This window comes from Coregonus clupeaformis, chromosome 10 (assembly GCF_020615455.1).
Source record: "Coregonus clupeaformis isolate EN_2021a chromosome 10, ASM2061545v1, whole genome shotgun sequence".
NCBI lineage: Eukaryota > Metazoa > Chordata > Actinopteri > Salmoniformes > Salmonidae > Coregonus > Coregonus clupeaformis.
Window position 1 is genome coordinate 50,132,587 of NC_059201.1, and position 22,669 is coordinate 50,155,255.

Genomic DNA, 22,669 nt, shown 5'->3' on the forward strand with positions numbered 1-22,669 from the left:
TGCAATGGGGTGTCTAAGCTGTGATATACGGTCCCATAGACTTGTCACTTTGCCATTTAACAACAAACCCCGAAAGGCCATTGCTATAAATAATCCAGTGTGTACTACATTTATACTGTGTACGTTTGACTAAGGGCTCTATTCAATCTGTAAAACTGAAGCGTTACAGATTCCACTATATAAATGTAAAGGTAATTTCTGATTGAGCCGACATCTGCAGCGTTTTCGATGAATGCAGTCTCCACTAAAGCGGGAACATTGCCGTTAAATTTCCATCACGGTGTAAAGCTGAACTTCCGCGATGCAGATTCAATAGAGCCCTAAACTTTGTTTTCTGCACACTGCACACTGCACACACTGAGGATTACAGTGAGGGAAAAAAGTATTTGATCCCCTGCTGATTTTGTACGTTTGCCCACTGACAAAGACATGATCAGTCTATAATTTTAATGGTAGGTTTATTTGAACAGTGAGAGACAGAATAACAACAACACAAATCCAGAAAAACACAGGTCAAAAATGTTATAAATTGATTAGCATTTTAATGAGGGAAATAAGTATTTGACCCCTCTGCAAAACATGACTTAGTACTTGGTGGCAAAACCCTTGTTGGCAATCACAGAGGTCAAACGTTTCTTGTAGTTGGCCACCAGGTTTGCACACATCTCAGGAGGGATTTTGTCCCACTCCTCTTTGCAGATCTTCTCCAAGTCATTAAGGTTTCGTGGCTGACGTTTGGCAACTCGAACCTTCAGCTCCCTCCACAGATTTTCTATGGGATTAAGGTCTGGAGACTGGCTAGGCCACTTCAAAACCTTAATGTGCTTCTTCTTGAGCCACTCCTTTGTTGCCTTGGCCGTGTGTTTTGGGTTATTGTCATGCTGGAATACCCATCCACGACCCATTTGCAATGCCCTGGCTGAGGAAAGGAGGTTCTCACCCAAAATTTGACGGTTCATGGCCCCGTCCATCGTCCCTTTGATGCAGTGAAGTTGTCCTGTCCCCTTAGCAGAAAAACACCCCCAAAGCATAATGTTTCCACCTCCATGTTTGACGGTGGGGATTGTGCTCTTGGGGTCATAGGCAGCATTCCTCCTCCTCCAAACACGGCGAGTTGAGTTGATGCCAAAGAGCTCAATTTTGGTCTCATCTGATCATTGGCAAACTTCAGACGGGCCTGTATATGTGCTTTCTTGAGCAGGGGGACCTTGCGGGCGCTGCAGGATTTCAGTCCTTCACGGCATAGTGTGTAACCAATAGTTTTCTTGGTGACTATGGTCCCAACTGCCTTGAGATCATTGACAAGATCCTCCTGTGTAGTTCTGGGCTGATTCCTCACCGTTCTCATGATCATTGCAACTCCACGAGGTGAGATCTTGCATGGAGCCGCAGGCCGAGGGAGATTGACAGTTATTTTGTGTTTCTTCCATTTGCGAATAATCGCACCAACTGTTGTCACCTTCTCACCAAGCTGACATCCTTGGAGAGCTCTTTGGTCTTGGCCATGGTGGAGAGTTTGGAATCTGATTGATTGATTGCTTCTGTGGACAGATGTCTTTTATACAGGTAACAAGCTGAGATTAGGAGCACTCCCTTTAAGAGTGTGCTCCTAATCTCAGCTCGTTACCTGTATAAAAGACACCTGGGAGCCAGAAATCTTTCTAATTGAGAGGGGGTCAAATACTTATTTCCCTCATTAAAATGCAAATACATTTATAACATTTTTGACATGCATTTTTCTGGATTTTGTTGTTGTTATTCTGTCTCTCACTGTTCAAATAAACCTACCATTAAAATTATAGACTGATCATGTCTTTGTCAGTTGGCAAACGTACAAAATCAGCAGGGGATCAAATACTTTTTTCCCTCACTGTATATGGTTCAAATAGGCCACGCACACACTCAATTTGTACAACTGATGTACCGCACATTTGGTACAATGGTTTTGATACAGCAAATGTTTTCTTCAGAAAAATGATTACACAAGCATTGTGTTTACATTTATGTTGTATCACAATAATAGCAGTTGTACCACAACCATTGTGTCAAATGCGTTTAGTATTTTAGAATTTTATTAGGATTCCCATTAGCTGCTGCTAACGCAGCCACTACTCTTTCTGGGGTCCACACAAAACATAAAACGTGACATAATACAGAACATTAATAGACAATAACAACTCAAGGCCAGAACTATATAGATTTAAAATCAGAATTCACACTTTCATACACTTAAGTCGAACATTCCATACTTAATAACATTACACAGACGCCGGCACATACTCGTTCGTTAATCGTAATATGTTACAGATACCACCCAGTGGTTCATACTGGGTCTCTTGCGGTATAATGTTAGCCTTGGTGGAGTTGTTCATTAAAAAAGAAAGAGTCACACCAGATTGGAGCCATTCACCCAGTGAACGGAGTCCCATACATATGTCGCCTCAGCAACCGTGACAGCCTTGACTTTTCGTTATATGTTACAGTCATCTCCAGATGACTGTATGGTGAAGTGAGACAGATCAGTTAGTTGTACAACCTGTGTGTGTATGGGGCCATCGACGCTAAAGTGGATGGAATTTTTAGATTTCAGGTTTAGATTTGGTATTTTCCGCTGACTTCGTTTTGGTAGTTGTTTTCTGGTCATAGAGGAAACCCCTACCGGGACTTACTGGCACTTACCGATGAGCTCCTGGCACTTACCGTTAAGCTCCTGGCACTTACCGTTAAGCTCCTGGCACTTACCGTTAAGCTCCTGCTACCCTTCTCCTAAATGTGTCCTTGTGGAATCTCAAGAACTGGATTTACTGTACCACAACTAATCCTTCAGAAGCTTATGTTGTGAGACTCCGATGTAGAGATATCTACAATAGCTAGAACATTTAGAGAAAGTACAAGAAGCTGCATTTCCGGGAGACTATCTCTGTGTCCCTTAACAATTAGATACGCTTTTATTTATTTATTCCAGGCTAATCAGAGCAGGCATTATCATATAAATAGAATTACTAATTACGAAATTATATTTCTATGGGAATTATCTTGTGGGCACAAGCAACACATAATCCCTCAATTATAACTGTGTCCAGGAGTCCTCTAAGCCTTGAGTTTACAGTCTGAATTACAACACAGTGTCAGTGGGGGAGCAGGAAGGAGAGAGCAGACAGTCCACATCACGTGTCAGGGACACCTTTCAGCTGAGTCATTCGTGTGTGTGTGTGTGTGTGTGTGTGTGTGTGTGTGTGTGTGTGTACATGTGATTTTGTGTGCGTGCATGCATAATCACTTAGAAGGGAGAGATAAAGAGCTGGGCTCAGTTCCCTCTCTCCCTCTTTAACAGCATGCAGGCCTCAAACCTCTGTCATGGTCATGGATGATTAAGAAGTTATTGATTTTTACTTCACTTCCAGTGTTTTGCTAATATTTACTAAATCAACCCACCAATCAGAAAGGAGAGGTGTCCTTTAGAGGAGACCGGGCTAGTGCCACGTGTTTGTGAGAGGTGCAACACCTGCTGGCACAGATGATGTGTCACAGAGTGGGGACAGAGAGGGGAGGAGGGAGAAAAGACAGAGAATAAAGAAAACAGAGTTGAGAGAAAGAATTATCAGGAGGCAGAGATAGATAGAAAAGAGAAAGAGAGCAAAGGAGAGAGAGATCCAGAAATAGAGACAGAGTGAAGAAGAGTGATAGAACTAGAGAGAGAGAAAGAAAGAGACCCCGTTTCAGTCTGATAGCCCTGCTTGTACCGACAGCAGCAGCACCCCCTCCCTCTCCCTCCCTCCCTCTCTCACAGAAGCACCATCACGATCCAATCTGTCTGCATAACAGAGTACAGGAAACCTCTGGTGGCGATGGTACAGGTACTCTTACACTTTGCCTTGCGACTCACACCTTATCGTCCTCACTCAATGTCTCCCTGCAGTCCTTCTCCTTCAGAGCCTTAGAACCACGGACCATCACCATCCCTTTTTACCTAATTTCTCTTCTGCGACACACCGACAAACAACCTCCGTCACGTCTCTCCGGCCCAACATGAGGAAGGGGCTCCAGGCAAGCCAGGCTGCTCACACAGGGCAGTGGGAAGAGAAGGAGAGGAAAGTGGAGAGGCATCACGAGCAGCAGCAGCTGGGGAGGGCAGAGAAAAAGTTAGCAGCCTTCTGGTTGTCCTTGTCCCAGAGGACGTGGACGTTTTTCAGGCCCCGCGGCGGTGAACGCACCGGCTACTTCCAGCGGAGCCCCTCGGCAGCTCGCCTGCTGAAGAGCGAGGTGTGAGGAGTGCGAGAGGCCAAAGGCAGTCCGTGCCATTCTTCAGCTTCATCCACCATTAGCAAAACATTTTTGTTGTTGTTATCTTAGTAACATTGGCTAAAGACAGAAGGACAAGAGAGAGCGACAGGTGAAGGACAAGAGGAGGGAGGGAGGTTCGTCAAATGCCCTCTTCTTCTTTTCTTGGCTCCCTCCGGACTCTTTACCTTATGGGAAAGCGTTAGGCAGCAGCTGAACTGTTCCTTTGACCTCACATTCAGAACATTACGGCAACAAACTGTCATTCAAAAGGCTCTGAAAGCCTCTGAAGAACGTTTGGCGACGTGCTGCTGTCGACTGGAAGGACTCTCTGCCCTCCTCTTGTTGTCGTCAAAGCCAGGCTTCCCTACTCTGAAGAAACTTCCACTCACGAAACTAAACTATCAAGTTACCATAGAGGAGATATTAGTGGTGGAGGTTGTTGGGGGTTAATGTGACAAGGGGCAGCTGTTGCTCCCTAAACCCCCACTCATCTTCCCAGGCAGAGATGGGGTAACTGGGACCTGATGAGACAATGGTGGTCACCCATCTGGAGCTGGAGCTGTGCTACCAGGGGAAGAAGCTGAGGGGCTTCACCTGTAAGCTGACCCGCTCCCCCCATGGCTACCTGCCTGAGAGTGCCTGGCTCATCACAGCCCAGATCCTACTGCCCTTCCTGGTGGCTGGCCTGGGCATGGTGGCGGCGGGCATAGTCATGGACGTGGTGCAAGTATGGGCTAACTTTGTTTGTGTGTTTGTTTGTGTGTCTTGTAAAGTACATTTGTGTGTGTGTGTGCATGTGTGTGTATGTAATGTCTGTGAACAATATCCATGTGTGTCTTGATCTATTATTGACCTATTGTTACGCTTTGAAACAGTATATTTGTGTGTATCAGGGCATGCTGTGATGTGTTGTAAATCCCCTTGCATTTAAGCAAAAAACAGGGGAGAGAGGTGCAGCTCCACAGATGTTTAGGCATCTACAAATGTACATTGCTTTGTATCAGTGATAGCCCACCTTCCCTGGTAGATAACACACCAGTGGTGGGACTGGTAGGGTTAGAAAAGGGCACACTGGCTGCATCCTAAATGGCTATTCCCTTTAAAGCTCAGACACACCGGTTTGTCTGCCACAGTACTTAGCACAGTGTCGGCAGTCAATCTCTTTTATGTTTACACAGCAAAGACCTTGAAGTCGTCAGCCACTCAGCCTTGTTAAGAAACTCCAAACCAGAAGGTGGCAGTATTGTTGTTTGGCAATGCATGTCCATGTGTGTTGCTTTATGGTCTATTCAGTGTTAGCTAGCTAGCTGCTCTAATGTTGCTATTGTTGTAGAAAGCCCTTGTTGATACTAGCCAGATGGCCACAGCTATATACTGTAACTAGCTAGCAAGATCACAAATAAACAATTTAATTCACTCTCCATAATCACATACAGCCCATAGATACGTTTTTAGCAATCTGGCTAATGTTAGCTAAATGGTTAGCATGATTCGCTAACTAGCTGTTGTGTTAGGTAAAGACACTGCATTGACTCTCGGCAGCCAGCTACAAGCAGCTGCTACATCGAAATTAATCCATTGTGATTTAATTATAATGTTACTAGCTACAGTGGCCAGATCGCTAGCTTGGTAAAGCATGAAGTGTTGTGTGCATTGTGCTTCACTTACCACCCCATTAGTTTAATATGAAGTGTGTGTGACTGCCTTGCTCAGTTAGCTAGCTAGCTAACTAATAAGCTAGTACACATTATCAAACCTCACAAAATAATCATTCTTCAAGCGCAAAACTCCTTACCTAGATGTAAAAGATGTAAAGACTTCCTCTAGAAAGAATATGTATTATGTAGCTTTATTGTTTTAGTTAGAACAATTCTGATGAAAAGGGGGTGGATTAGACCTGAAAAAGTTACCTATTTTTTCCTTTTTCTTGTCACTCTTATCGGCTCCCCCACTTGGAGGTTCGTGCTCTCTGTGTTGTATTCTGCTGCACTACCCAAGTTTACCTCTAGAGACATAAATATATTTTATTCTACGTATTCTGACAGCGAGCGGAAGTACAATAAGAACAGGATTTCAGATAGGGAGAAGAAGAGGATGCATGTGCTGATGATGTATGCTGTGATGGAGTGCTAAGCTTGTTGAGTAAACATACCCTTAATTACACCCATCGTGTCCCCGAGTGGCGCAGTGGTCTAAGGCACTGCATCGCAGTGCTAGCTGTGCCACTAGAGATCCTGGTTCGAATCCAGGCTCTGTCGTAGCCGGCCGCGACCGGGAGACTCATGGGGCGGCGCACAATTGGCCCAGCGTCGTCCAGGGTAGGGGAGGGAATGGCCGGCAGGGGATGTAGCTCAGTTGGTAGAGCATGGCGTTTGCAACGCCAGGGTTGTGGGTTCGATAAAATAATGTATGTGCTAACTGTAAGTCGCTCTGGATAAGAGCGTCTGCTAAATGACTAAAATGTAAATGTATGTTACTGAGCCTACTACACAACAAAATTGGCGACGAGGATGGCAGCAGCATTAGCATCAACACCTACTCTGTTCCTGCCCTTCCCGTTGACCATGTGGTTGAAAATCTTCAACAACTACTTGGTGGATATCAATACTACAGGAGATGACTGGCCAGATGATAGGAAGCGTGCAGTGCTACTACAGTGGCTTGCGAAAGTATTCACCCCCCTTGGCATTTTTCATATTTTGTTGCCTTACAACCTGGAATTAAAATTGATTTTTGGGGGGGTTTGTATCATTTGATTTACACCACATGCCTACCACTTTGAAGATGCAAAATATTTGTTCTTGTAAAACAAACAAGAAATAAGACAAAAAAAAACAGAAAACTTGAGCGTGCATAACCCATTCTTCAAGGCAAAACTGCTCCAGCTCCTTCAAGTTGGATGGGTTCCACTGGTGTACAGCAATCTTTAAGTCATACCACTGATTCTCAATTGGATTGAGGTCTGGGCTTTGACTAGGCCATTCCAAGACATTCAAACGTTTCCCCTTAAACCACTCAAGTGTTGCTTTAGCAGTATGCCTAGGGTCATTGTCCTGCTGGAAGGTGAACCTCCGTCCCAGTCTCAAATCTCTGGAAGACTGAAACAGGTTTCCCTCAAGAATTTCCCTGTATTTAGCGGCATCCATTTCCTTCAATTCTGACCAGTTTCCCAGTCCCTGCCGATGGAAAAACATCCCCACAACATGATGCTGCCACCACCATGCTTCACTGTGTGTAATGAATACTCAAGGAGAAAAAGGTGTAGATTCACGTGCAGAGCACGGCAGGTGTTTATTACACCTTCACAAAGGCAGGAATTGTGGTCACAGGCAGGCAATGGTCATACACAGGTAGGCAAACAGGCAGGATAATCAAAAACTAGGACTGAAGGCTATAACTGGTTCTCACAAACGAGCTAGGAAAAGGCTTAGTAGAGTCAAAACGAACAATAACTCACAAGGCACAAACAGAATGAACTGAACTAAATAAGGAGCTAATGAGACCAGGTGAGTAACAAACACAGGTTAAATCAATGAACAAAAATGAAAGACAGGGCTACGTTCAAGAACACAAAGAAACAGTGCTACGTTTGTGAACATTACACTGTGGGGATGGTGTTCTCGGGGTCATGAGAGGTGTTGGGTTTGCGCCAGACATAGCGCTTTCCTTGATAGCCAAAAAGCTCAATTTTAGTCTCATCTGATCAGAGTACCTTCTTCCATATGTTTGGGGAGTCTCCCAAATGCCTGTTGGCGAACACCAAACGTGTTTGCTTATTTTTTTCTTTAAGCAATGGCTTTTTTCTGGCCACTCTTCCGTAAAGCCGTGCTAGCTGTGCCACTAGAGATCCTGGTTCGAGTCCAGGCTCTGTCGCAGCCGGCCGCGACCGGGAGACCCATGGGCGGCGCACAATTGGTCCAGCGTCGTCCAAGGTAGGGGAGGGTTTGGCCGGCAGGGATGTGGGTTCGTTTCCCACGGGGGGCCAGTATGAAAAAAACAATGTATGCGTTCACTAACTGTAAGTCACTCAAAGGGTTCACGCACCGCGTGAAAGTTAAAGAGGATGTTACTGATGTGCAACAAAAACTAAGTTGACTACCACTGTCTGTTAAAAAAGTGGTCTCTGCTGACCTGGTTCGCTTGCTAATTGCTAACCTCTAATATTATTGAGAAAATCGATGCCTCCCCGTGGGTTTCACCCATAGTGGTTACCAGGTTACCAAAAAGAAAAATTGAGATATACGCATGTGTGTGAACTTGCGCAAGCCAAACAAAGCAGTGATCATTGACAGTTATCCACTTCCTCACATGGAAGATCTCTTTGCTGAGCTACAAGGTGCTACTGTGTTCTCAACCATTGATTTGGCTAGTGCCTACCATCAGGTCCTCCTTCACGACGAGAGCCGGGACTTGACAGCGTTCATTACGCACAACAGCCTTTTCAGGTCCCCTACGGTTTGGCCTCAGCCCCTGCTGCTTTTCAAAATATGATTTCCTCCCTACTGCAGAACATACAAGGTGCACAAGCCTACCTGGATAACATCATAATATACAGAAAAATGAAATAGGAACATGACTGCAACTTGCAGGGCGTTCTCAGCACCTTGGAGAACGCTGGTTTGCTGCTAAACAAAGAAAAATGTCATTTCAACAAAATGAGCCTGACCTTCCTTGGTCATACCATCACAGCACAATGACTACTACTTGATGATGGACATGTCAGTGCCATTCTTAAGGCCCCTGCTCCTTCCGATGCTACCACCCTGCGCTCCTTCCTTGACTGAACTGGGTGGTACTCCAAATTCATCCGTAATTACTCTACAGAGGTCGAGCATATGCGCGCCTGCCTCAGGACAGACGGCCCTTTTACGTGGACGGATGCTGCGCAGGATAGCTTCGAGAAAGTCAAGCAGCTGATTGTTGATAGCTCTGCCCTGGCTATATTCGACCCTGCTCTTCCTATCCTGGTGTCCACTGATGCATCAGATTATGGCTTGGGTGGTGTGCTTACGCAAGTACATCCAGATGGAACAGAACGCACAGTGGCGTTTGCATCCCGTTCCCTCTCCTCAGCCGAGCGCAAATACTCTATAGCAGAAAAGGAAGCGCTTGCCTGTGTGTGGTCGGTTGAGCGGTGGTGAACGTTCCTGTGGGGTTTTACACTACGAACTGATCATCAGGCCCTTACTACCCTATTGGCATCAAAATGCGTAGGTCGCACTGGATTGCGCATTGCGAGATGGTCTGCTCGCTTACTGTCCTTCACATATGACATTCTGGACAGGCCTGGATCAGTAAACTTAATTGCTGGTTGCCTGTCGCATCTGCCCCTCCCCTCAGATGAAAATGTTGTCCCCGTCACTGAACCTTAGTTAGTGGCACTGCTATCCACTGAGCTTAACGCTCTGTCAGTGGCTGAGTTCTCCTCCGAATGTGCTACATGCCCAGAACTGCTTTACGCAGCCAGATTGAAAAAGGCTGGCCCAAAACGAGAAAAAATGTTTCCCCAGACCTGTTACCTTACTTTACCATTCGGGAGGAACTCCCTGTACAAGACTGTTTAGTGTACCATGGTCCAAACCGCCTGCTAGTGCCTATTACGCTGCGTCACAGACTGGTTTCACTAGCTCATGACATCCACCAGGGAGTCGTCCGAACAAAACAAAGGCTCCGTGAGCTCTACTGGTAGCCTAGAATGGACACTTGTTGGTGAACACATAATAAGGAGAGGGAGTACAAACCAACGACGCTAGACAGAGAGGAATTTGCTTAAGCAAAAAGGCAGTTTATTAAACACAGAGATATCTGTTACTGTTAGCTACATGCATGGACCCAATCAATTGCCTCTTATGGAGACAGTTGAGAAGGATGTTTAAACAGAGTTTACAGCATTACTTTATACAATGTAACATAAAGGAAGGGGTCCTTCTTCTAGTCCCTTGATTGGTTCCCGAGGCGTAGGAGGCGGGTCTGCTCTGTCCAGAGCAGATGCCCCATTGGTGCACGGCAGAGTCCTCTGCCCTTGGCACCCGACCAGTAGACAGGGGAGTTGAGAATGAGTGTGCGTGCAAATGAAATGTCTTGTGTGTGTCCAGGGAACTCGTGGGGAGTTGAGAATGAGTGTGCGTGAAAGTGAAATATTGGTGTGTGTCAAGGGAACTCGTGGGGAGTATGGTGGTTTATGGCCGGAGGTGGGGGTGTTGTCCTGTTATCGCATTCCTGCAAGACTAGGCCATCTGGTGACAAGATATGGTGTTCTCCTCTGTCCTTTGTTCTCTGACCTAAAACAGCATTTATTAAAAACAGGCTCCTAACACAAATTGGTCTTGCACAACATTTTAGTCAGACCAATCTATAACATTTTATATTTACTACGACAAATTATATTTACTACGACAAATCCCCCTCTTCACGTCTACTAGACGTGATCCATTAATTATGTTGGCATTAAGCATAGTTGAATCAGTCTTAAAAGAAAAACAATAATGCAGAAAAGAAAACAACACATGATAACGCATAATGCAATTGTAAAAAAATTCAACCATCCCCCTCTAGCATACTAATTATATGGCCAGTTAATTAAACAATGTTAGTCCCCCTCTAGTGCACGATTAAATACATCAAAGCTGTTGTTCAAATTCTATTTCATCTTCCCCTGAAAGGGGTAGATTTGAGCTTGTTCGTTTGGGAGTGGGTGCGATGGCAAAGATTTCTCCTTCTACCTGGTCGAGGTTCTTTTTCCCATAAGGGAAACTTCATTTTGGTGTCAAATTTTGGTTTTGGCTGCTCAAATCAGCCCTGACTTCTGTCAGTGATCTAGAAGGAGTGGGGGCTGGTGTGCAATGAGTTAGATGGTGCCAGGGTGCGCCTGATTTACCTCTGACCTGGACTGAGTGTGAAGTAACCTCCTTCACTTCGTACGGTCCAGTCCACCTGGGTTCCAGCCACTTTCTCTTGTGGACTTTTACCCTCACCCAGTCTCCCACTTTTACCTTCAGTGGCAGCGTACTCCCCCGACAGCTCCCCCTCTTGGGCCTTCTGCACCTGAGAAGAGAGTGCTGCAGAAAATTCCGTCAATTTCATCACATAATCAGTCATCTCTATCTGTTGTACATCAAGGGAGGGCATATGACCTCCCTCCCTTGGTGGACCTAGCATTTCTCTCCCTTACATTATCTCATGAGGAGAGAGATGGGTGCCTGCCCCTGGCGAGGCTCTCATAGCCAACAGACCCAAAGGCAGGGCTTCGACCTATGTTAATTTTGTTCCTGCACAAACCTTTGTTATTTTAGCTTTAAATGTTTGGTTGGCACGTTCCACGAGTCCCTGGGACTGTGGATGTTACTGAACCGGATCTGTGCATGACTCGAATCTTACCTCCACCTTTTTCAGGTGTTTTTTTTTTTTTTTTTTTTTTGCTAAAATGTGTGGTTGTCAGATCTTATCTGCCTTGGTATACCATATCTGGGTATTAATTCAGTTTATAGCCACTTAATAACTGACCTAGCATCCTCTTATTCTGTAGTTTCTGTAGGAATTGCCTCTACCCATTTTGAAAACCTGTCTACAGTTTCTGTCATGTGAGGGTGCCACCAGATGTGTGGGAACTTTTGGAGGGTCTTAAACTTTCCCTTGTGCGTGGGCCCGTGGGCCTCACTCAACAGTTCTGGGCAGAGTCTAGCTGGTGCAACTAGTCTTCCATCATGGCACCTCCAGAGTTCGTCCTGTCCTCTGCCGCCCCCTCCTGGGCCCAGACTGAGTGTTCATAGGGTCCTGCTGAGCTCTGTAACTGTGCTATATCGCCTTGGTTGAGTTCAGTCTGTGATGTCGGTGGTAGTAGTATTGGATGAGGATCACGCCTTCGGGCACCTGGAGTTCAGACAGGTGGGTTTATGGTTGTTGTGGGGGTCCTCCCTTTCCTCTACAGTCTCTTTTAAAATGTCCAGTTTTTCCACAGTTGTAGCACAGGTAGTTCCCTCTTCTAGGAGGACCTGGTGGAGTGCCTTGCTGAGGCCATGGTTGTGGTTGTGGGCCAAAGTCATGGTGCCTTTTAGGCTGTATAGTGAGGTGGGGCCAGGAGTGGTGCTGGTACTGGCCTCTGGGGAAGCTGCTTCAGTGGCCACACACATCGTATCTGATTTCTTTGGTTGCACCCTCCTGCTCTCCAACGCCACTTTTTTAACTTTCCTATACTGTACTTTTCCCCTTGCTCTGTCTGTCATTCGTTGTTCTAGATATTCATTAAATTTGGGTTTGGTTGGGTTTGGCCCTGCCATCTTGCTTTCTCTATCTTTATACACTTATCCCGTCCCTGGTGTTTTATTTCCAAGGATGTATTATCGGTATCAATACAGACTTATCTCATGTACGACACCCTCGTATATAAAGAGGCTGATTTATATAATTTGTAATGCAATTATTATCATAAAAAATCAGAATTCCAGTCACATATACCAATGCAGTAATTCCTCCACAGCACACAACACGCTTCAATTGTCTCAGTTCTTGTTCAAGAATATGCACAGATCCAATATCAGTCCCCCCAATCCCTGGTTCCTGAAAGCCTAAGTCAAATTCACTCAATTCCACAGTTTGGTATTCAGTTTCATAAGTCTCACTATAACTTCCCATCATCCATTACACGTTATAATACAACACAGACACGTTAAAATATAAACACAGCAAAACAAAACTGCCAATTAGAATTCAATACCTTAAAAAATTTAGGTTACCAGAGCGTCCTAAAACATAGTCTCAGTTCGACTGCTACCCTTCACACAACCTTATACTTATGTGAAGTCACAGAAGCAACTGGATCCCTATCAAAGGATTTTTTTTTTAGACAACTCGATCACTAGGAAGGACTTAGTCTCAGCTTAATTGTACCTTTCACACAACCATTTATATGGAACGTTTTAAGTGTGAAATCACAGAGATAACTGGCATCCCCGGGAATTTAGTACCTCTGGTCAATTTCGGTGATTCTCCCCCACCTAATGTCTAGAACTCTGCCACAGTTTAACTTCAACCTCCTCGCAACCTATAGGGTAGGACCTCCCCTATAGGATATATTTTATGCGAGAGATTTCAGAACAAACTGGGTCCCTTTAGGAATCTAGATTTATGGGTCAAATCTTATCCACCAATGCGTCAATCCGTAGTTTGACACATTCTGGATACGTTTATCTTTATTCCTTATTCCTTTATTCCTTATTCCAGATCCATTATTCCAGATCCATTATTCCATTATTCCAGATCCATTATTCCAGATCCATTATTCCAGATCCATTATTCCAGATCCATTATTCCATTATAAAACACAGTACCAGATATCTCATGTATGCCTTAAATCATTAGGATGGAAAATTATTTTATAAGTATTCATACTCACACTCAGTACTTCTGATCAAAATTTGGTATTGGTCTATAATACAATATGCAAGATTTCGTTTTAACAGGCTCTGCATACCTTTTTAGAAGAGCGCTCTGATCAGGTTCCTGAGGCAAGACGAATAGTTGATGTCTCCTGGATTTCAGGTCACTCTTCCGTCTGTTTTTAGATCGATGATTTGCCTTTTCCTCTCGCACCAACTCTTTAGATCGAATTAAGAAACCATCCTCTGCTACCAATTTGTTGGTGAACACATAATAAGGAGAGGGAGTACAAACCAACGACGCTAGACAGAGAGGAATTTGCTTAAGCAAAAAGGCAGTTTATTAAACACAGAGATATCTGTTACTGTTAGCTACATGCATGGACCCAATCAATTGCCTCTTATGGAGACAGTTGAGAAGGATGTTTAAACAGAGTTTACAGCATTACTTTATACAATGTAACATAAAGGAAGGGGTCCTTCTTCTAGTCCCTTGATTGGTTCCCGAGGCGTAGGAGGCGGGTCTGCTCTGTCCAGAGCAGATGCCCCATTGGTGCACGGCAGAGTCCTCTGCCCTTGGCACCCGACCAGTAGACAGGGGAGTTGAGAATGAGTGTGCGTGCAAATGAAATGTCTTGTGTGTGTCCAGGGAACTCGTGAGGAGTTGAGAATGAGTGTGCGTGAAAGTGAAATATTGGTGTGTGTCAAGGGAACTCGTGGGGAGTATGGTGGTTTATGGCCGGAGGTGGGGGTGTTGTCCTGTTATCGCATTCCTGCAAGACTAGGCCATCTGGTGACAAGATATGGTGTTCTCCTCTGTCCTTTGTTCTCTGACCTAAAACAGCATTTATTAAAAACAGGCTCCTAACACAAATTGGTCTTGCACAACATTTTAGTCAGACCAATCTATAACATTTTATATTTACTACGACAAATTATATTTACTACGACAAATCCCCCTCTTCACGTCTACTAGACGTGATCCATTAATTATGTTGGCATTAAGCATAGTTAAATCAGTCTTAAAAGAAAAACAATAATGCAGAAAAGAAAACAACACATGATAACGCATAATGCAATTGTAAAAAAATTCAACCATCCCCCTCTAGCATACTAATTATATGGCCAGTTAATTAAACAATGTTAGTCCCCCTCTAGTGCACGATTAAATACATCAAAGCTGTTGTTCAAATTCTATTTCATCTTCCCCTGAAAGGGGTAGATTTGAGCTTGTTCGTTTGGAGTGGGTGCGATGGCAAAGATTTCTCCTTCTACCTGGTCGAGGTTATTTTTCCCATAAGGGAAACTTCATTTTGGTGTCAAATTTTGGTTTTGGCTGCTCAAATCAGCCCTGACTTCTGTCAGTGATCTAGAAGGAGTGGGGGCTGGTGTGCAATGAGTTAGATGGTGCCAGGGTGCGCCTGATTTACCTCTGACCTGGACTGAGTGTGAAGTAACCTCCTTCACTTCGTACGGTCCAGTCCACCTGGGTTCCAGCCACTTTCTCTTGTGGACTTTTACCCTCACCCAGTCTCCCACTTTTACCTTCAGTGGCAGCGTACTCCCCGACAGCTCCCCCTCTTGGGCCTTCTGCACCTGAGAAGAGAGTGCTGCAGAAAATTCCGTCAATTTCATCACATAATCAGTCATCTCTATCTGTTGTACATCAAGGGAGGGCATATGACCTCCCTCCCTTGGTGGACCTAGCATTTCTCTCCCTTACATTATCTCATGAGGAGAGAGATGGGTGCCTGCCCCTGGCGAGGCTCTCATAGCCAACAGACCCAAAGGCAGGGCTTCGACCTATGTTAATTTTGTTCCTGCACAAACCTTTGTTATTTTAGCTTTAAATGTTTGGTTGGCACGTTCCACGAGTCCCTGGGACTGTGGATGTTACTGAACCGGATCTGTGCATGACTCCGAATCTTACCTCCACCTTTTTCAGGTGTTTTTTTTTTTTTTTTTTTTTTTGCTAAAATGTGTGGTTGTCAGATCTTATCTGCCTTGGTATACCATATCTGGGTATTAATTCAGTTTGTAGCCACTTAATAACTGACCTAGCATCCTCTTATTCTGTAGTTTCTGTAGGAATTGCCTCTACCCATTTTGAAAACCTGTCTACAGTTTCTGTCATGTGAGGGTGCCACCAGATGTGTGGGAACTTTTGGAGGGTCTTAAACTTTCCCTTGTGCGTGGGCCCGTGGGCCTCACTCAACAGTTCTGGGCAGAGTCTAGCTGGTGCAACTAGTCTTCCATCATGGCACCTCCAGAGTTCGTCCTGTCCTCTGCCGCCCCCTCCTGGGCCCAGACTGAGTGTTCATAGGGTCCTGCTGAGCTCTGTAACTGTGCTATATCGCCTTGGTTGAGTTCAGTCTGTGATGTCGGTGGTAGTAGTATTGGATGAGGATCACGCCTTCGGGCACCTGGAGTTCAGACAGGTGGGTTTATGGTTGTTGTGGGGGTCCTCCCTTTCCTCTACAGTCTCTTTTAAAATGTCCAGTTTTTCCACAGTTGTAGCACAGGTAGTTCCCTCTTCTAGGAGGACCTGGTGGAGTGCCTTGCTGAGGCCATGGTTGTGGTTGTGGGCCAAAAGTCATGGTGCCTTTTAGGCTGTATAGTGAGGTGGGGCCAGGAGTGGTGCTGGTACTGGCCTCTGGGGAAGCTGCTTCAGTGGCCACACACATCGTATCTGATTTCTTTGGTTGCACCCTCCTGCTCTCCAACGCCACTTTTTTAACTTTCCTATACTGTACTTTTCCCCTTGCTCTGTCTGTCATTCGTTGTTCTAGATATTCATAAAATTTGGGTTTGGTTGGGTTTGGCCCTGCCATCTTGCTTTCTCTATCTTTATACACTTATCCCGTCCCTGGTGTTTTATTTCCAAGGATGTATTATCGGTATCAATACAGACTTATCTCATGTACGACACCCTCGTATATAAAGAGGCTGATTTATATAATTTGTAATGCAATTATTATCATAAAAAATCAGAATTCCAGTCACATATACCAATGCAGTAATTCCTCCACAGCACACAACACGCTTCAATTGTCTCAGTTCTTGTTCAAGAATATGCACAGATCCAATATCAGTCCCCCAATCCCTGGTTCCTGAAAGCCTAAGTCAAATTCACTCAATTCCACAGTTTGGTATTCAGTTTCATAAGTCTCACTATAACTTCCCATCATCCATTACACGTTATAATACAACACAGACACGTTAAAATATAAACACAGCAAAACAAAACTGCCAATTAGAATTCAATACCTTAAAAAATTTAGGTTACCAGAGCGTCCTAAAACATACTCTCAGTTCGACTGCTACCCTTCACACAACCTTATACTTATGTGAAGTCACAGAAGCAACTGGATCCCTATCAAAGGATTTTTTTTTAGACAACTCGATCACTAGGAAGGACTTAGTCTCAGCTTAATTGTACCTTTCACACAACCATTTATATGGAACGTTTTAAGTGTGAAATCACAGAGATAACTGGCATCCCCGGGAATTTAGTACCTCTGGTCAATTTCGGTGATTCTCCCCCACCTAATGTCTAGAACTCTGCCACAGTTTAACTTCAACCTCCTCGCAACCTATAGGGTAGGACCTCCCCTATAGGATATATTTTATGCGAGAGATTTCAGAACAAACTGGGTCCCTTTAGGAATCTAGATTTATGGGTCAAATCTTATCCACCAATGCGTCAATCCGTAGTTTGACACATTCTGGATACGTTTATCTTTATTCCTTATTCCTTTATTCCTTATTCCAGATCCATTATTCCAGATCCATTATTCCATTATAAAACACAGTACCAGATATCTCATGTATGCCTTAAATCATTAGGATGGAAAATTATTTTATAAGTATTCATACTCACACTCAGTACTTCTGATCAAAATTTGGTATTGGTCTATAATACAATATGCAAGATTTCGTTTTAACAGGCTCTGCATACCTTTTTAGAAGAGCGCTCTGATCAGGTTCCTGAGGCAAGACGAATAGTTGATGTCTCCTGGATTTCAGGTCACTCTTCCGTCTGTTTTTAGATCGATGATTTGCCTTTTCCTCTCGCACCAACTCTTTAGATCGAATTAAGAAACCATCCTCTGCTACCAATTTGTTGGTGAACACATAATAAGGAGAGGGAGTACAAACCAACGACGCTAGACAGAGAGGAATTTGCTTAAGCAAAAAGGCAGTTTATTAAACACAGAGATATCTGTTACTGTTAGCTACATGCATGGACCCAATCAATTGCCTCTTATGGAGACAGTTGAGAAGGATGTTTAAACAGAGTTTACAGCATTACTTTATACAATGTAACATAAAGGAAGGGGTCCTTCTTCTAGTCCCTTGATTGGTTCCCGAGGCGTAGGAGGCGGGTCTGCTCTGTCCAGAGCAGATGCCCCATTGGTGCACGGCAGAGTCCTCTGCCCTTGGCACCCGACCAGTAGACAGGGGAGTTGAGAATGAGTGTGCGTGCAAATGAAATGTCTTGTGTGTGTCCAGGGAACTCGTGAGGAGTTGAGAATGAGTGTGCGTGAAAGTGAAATATTGGTGTGTGTCAAGGGAACTCGTGGGGAGTATGGTGGTTTATGGCCGGAGGTGGGGGTGTTGTCCTGTTATCGCATTCCTGCAAGACTAGGCCATCTGGTGACAAGATATGGTGTTCTCCTCTGTCCTTTGTTCTCTGACCTAAAACAGCATTTATTAAAAACAGGCTCCTAACACAAATTGGTCTTGCACAACATTTTAGTCAGACCAATCTATAACATTTTATATTTACTACGACAAATTATATTTACTACGACACACTGTCAGACAAATGACAAAACTGCAAAGACGCATTTCGCGCCTCTCCAGCCTGTTCCCCTTCCTGAAGGCCATTGGTAAAAACTTGGAATTGACATTGTTGGTCCGTTTGAAACTGCCCCAGCAGATTGTCATGACGCGATCACCCTCATGGATTCCTACAGTAAATGTCCTGAGGCTGCGTTCACCAGTAATGGAACTACCCAGGCTGTCATCAAATTCTTAACTGATGTGTTCAGTCGCAACGGAAATTGCTACGAAATCGTAAGCGATAATGTTGCCCAATTTACTTCAAAAGAATGGACATTAAACACTCCAAAGTGTCTGTGTACTACCCACGAACAAATGGAAAGGTGGAACGCTGGAACCGCGTTCTAAAAGACTGTTTCCAAACGGCGATCCGAAGGGTAAAGCCTTGGAAACCATATGTCCAACAATTTCTCATGCACTACAGGAGGACAGCTCATGCCACTACAGGAGTTGCGCCCTGTGTGCTGTTGAACAACAGAATGCTGCGCACAAAACTGAACATTCTCCCACTATGCCTTGCGTACCAGAGTGTGTGCCATACAAGAAAAAGTGAAATCCTACACGGACGCCAAACGGGGGGCGAAATGATCAATCATCAAAGAGGGAGATCATATGCGGGTAAAACTTCCCTTTCATGTCAAAAAGGGTGCACCAAATTACAGTGCGCCACACGAAGTTATCCAAAGGAAAGGACCATACACATATGACCTTGACGACAGAACGGAAAGACATGGAATGCGTCGCATCTCTCACTGTGTCCTGAGCAGGCCACACTATTAAACGGTGCTGCTCATCCCCAAGTACCCTTGCACTCACAACAGACTATTCAAACAGAGAGTCAGAAGAAGCCCGGCTTGGCTAAAGGACTATATTCAGTAAAATCTGAAAGGTTGTGAGTAATGTAATTGACTGCTGAAGTGTCAGTGTGATATTCTGATGTTACTGTCGTTATGGTTATTGTACTGTGCGTTTTAACAGTGTTATTATTATGTGCTTTGTATAAGAATAACTGTTCAATTCAAGAATTGTGGAAATATGTTGTGTTCTGGTGCACTACCCACGTTTACCACTAGAGACAACAGGTATTTTATTCTACATATTCTGTCAGAGAACAGAAGTATAATAAGAACAGGATTTCAGATAGGGAGAAGAAGAGGATGTATGTGCTGATGATGTATGCTGTGATGGAGTGCTAAGCTTGCCGAGTAAACTTACCCTTAATTATACACATCCTGTCCTCATGTTACTGAGCTTACTACACTACACTCTGATTGGCTCAAAGTCAAGTTGTCTGACACTGCCTAGCTTTGCGATTCTACAAGTAGGCAGGTTCATCGGTACCAGGTCGGTACGCAGCAGGTACATATTTAGTTCTAGCAAGAGAAGGAACGGCCTCCTACTGTGATAAGTACCAATCAGCAGTCTATCGGCTGTCTATCGTGTTTCATTTAAGTGCACTACTTTTGACCAGGACCCATAGGGTGCCATTTGAGACAAACCCCAAATGAGTAATCTGTGGCAATGTGATGCTTGTGTCATGAGAGAAGCTGAACTGTTTACTATGGAAAATGTAGGAAAAACTATCAACAAAGCATTGAGGACAGTGGAAAATGTACCATGAAATGATACATTTCAAGTTTTTATTGTCATTTGTATTTGTAGTTATTAAGGATCCCCATTAGCTGCTGCCAAGGCAGCAGCTACTCTTCCTAGGGTCCAGCAACATTAAGGCAGTTATATACAATTTAAAATATTACATGACATTACATTTCATAACACTTTACCCAATACATTTAGTGTGTTCCCTCAGGCCAAGTACAGTGAAATGCCTTTCCCAACAATGCAGTAATCAATATCAGCAGTACTATAAAAAATTAAAAAACATTAAAAAGTCAAGTAGAACTAAAACACACGAGAAGAATAATAAGAAAGTAAGGAAGTTACAGTGCATTCGGAAAGTATTTAGACCCCTTCACTTTTTCCACATTTTGTTGCGTTAGAGCCTTCTTCTGGATATGTTTTTTTTTTCCCTCATCAATTTACACACAATACCCCATAATGACAAAGCGAAAACAGGTTTTTAGAAAAAACTAAAATACCATATTTACATAAGTATTCAGACCCTTTGCTATGAGACTCGAAATTGAGCTCAGGTGCATCCTGTTTCCATTGATCATCCTTGAGATGTTTCTACAACTTGATTGGAGTCCACCTGTGGTAAATTCAATTGATTGGACATGATTTGGAAAGGCACACACCTGTCTATATAAGGTCCCACAGTTGACAGTGCATGTCAGAGCAAAAACCAAACCATGGGGTCGAAGGAATTGTCCGTAGAGCTCTGAGACAGGATTGTGTCGAGGCACAGATCTGGGGAAGGGTACCAAAACATTTCTTCAGCATTGAAGTTCCCCAAGAACACAGTGGCCTCCATCATTCTTAAATGAAAGGAAGTTTGGAACCACCTAGAGCTGGCCGCCCGGCCAAACTGAGCAATCGGGGGAGAAGGGCCTTGGTCAGGTAGGTGACCAAAAACCAGATGGTCACTCTGACAGAGCTCCAGAGCTCTGTGGAGATGGGAGAACCTTCCAGAAGGACAACCATCTCTGCAGCACTCCACCAATCAGGCCTTTACGGTAGAGTTGCCAGACGGAAGCCACTCCTCAGTAAAATGCACATGACAGCCCGCTTGGAGTTTGCCAAAAGGCACGTAAAGGACTCTCAGAACATGAGAAACTAGATTCTCTGCTCTGATTAAACCAAGATTGAACTCTTTGGCCTGGATGCCAAGCGTAACGTCTGGAGGAAACCAGGCACCGCTCATCATCTGGCCAATACCATCCCTACGGTGAAGCATGGTGGTGGCAGCATCATGCTGTGGGGATGTTTTTCAGCGGCAGGGACTGGGAGACTAGTCAGGATCGAGGGAAAGATTAACGGATTAAAGTACAGAGGGATTATGAATGAAAACCTGCTCCAGAGCGCTCAGGACCTCAGACTAGGGTGAAGGTTAACCTTCCAACAGGACAACGACCCTAAGCACACAGCCAAGACAACGCAGGAGTGGCTTCGGGACAAGTCTCTGAATGTCCTTGAGTGGCCCAGCCAGAGCCTGGACTTGAACCTGTTCGAACATCTCTGGAGAGACCTGAAAATAGCTGTGCAGCGACGCTACCCATCCAACCTGACAGAGCTTGAGAGGATCTGCAGAGAGGAATGGGAGGAACTCCCCAAATACAGGTGTGCCAAGCTTGTAGCGTCATACCCAAGAAGACTCGAGGCTGTAATCGCTGCCAAAGGTGCTTCAACAAAGTACTGAGTAAAGGGTCTGAATACTTATGTAAATGTTATATTTCAGTTTATTTATATATATATATATACATTTGCAAAAATTTAGAAACACCTGTTTTTGCTTCGTCATTATGGGGTATTGTGTGTAGATTGATGAGAAAAAATAAAAAATAAATCAATTTTAGAATAAGTCAAAGGGGCTGAATACTTTCCGTATGCACTGTATTGTCCTTTTGCTTGTTTGATGGCTTTGCAGAGGTCATAGCGGGACTTCTTGTACTAAAAACAAAGGACATCTATTTAAATGTAGGTGTTTCAACATGGATCGTATGGAAAATGTAGGAGGGACTGATAAACAGACGACAGGAAGAGAGTGCCAAATCGATCTATTTGGGGACATTAAGCTGATTCAAAGTGCAGTCAGAAGACCCTTGACACTTCCTGTAAATTACAGCTAGAAAGAGCATCCATGACATGAGAGTGCTGCAGCCTATAGAACGTGTCAATATCTGATAGATAATGCACTTGAGGCTTAGCCTAAGTCCTACATCTGTTTGTGCTGTCTTGCCAATTCATATGTTATTTTCAATAGGAGTTGGCAAGACAGCACAAACAGATCTGGGACTCAGGGTACTTGTGGCTGTACCCCATGGAACATTTAGGAGATGATGACACTTTTTTAGTATTTTTTGTGTACTCTGTAAGACATGCAGATAGGCATAGCGCGTGTAGCTAGTAGTGTAGCACAAAGGACACAGAGGCAGATAAGAGTAGAGCAGCGCAATAGCTCTTTCCCTGGTTTACCTTTTGGAAAGATCCCAGCAGTCGCATGGCATGACTAACTCGCTGAATAATGGAATAGGTTGGTGGGTTGG

The 22,669-nt window shown here is 44.3% G+C and overlaps 1 protein-coding gene across 2 annotated transcripts in view; it reads left to right on the forward strand.

Annotated features, from left to right (window-relative positions):
* The window catches only part of LOC121575546 (solute carrier family 41 member 1-like), a 39,631-nt gene that overhangs the window by 3,142 nt on the left and 13,820 nt on the right, over positions 1-22,669 (forward strand). The window contains exon 1 of one of the 2 annotated variants that reach the window (XM_041888716.1): positions 4,384-5,011. The exons of the other annotated variant lie outside the window; for it this stretch is intronic. Within the exon in view, the coding sequence (XP_041744650.1) occupies positions 4,817-5,011 (195 nt within the window). The 5' untranslated portion in view covers positions 4,384-4,816. Of the gene's footprint in view, positions 1-4,383; positions 5,012-22,669 lie in introns of those variants that run through there. 2 annotated transcript variants of the gene reach the window in all.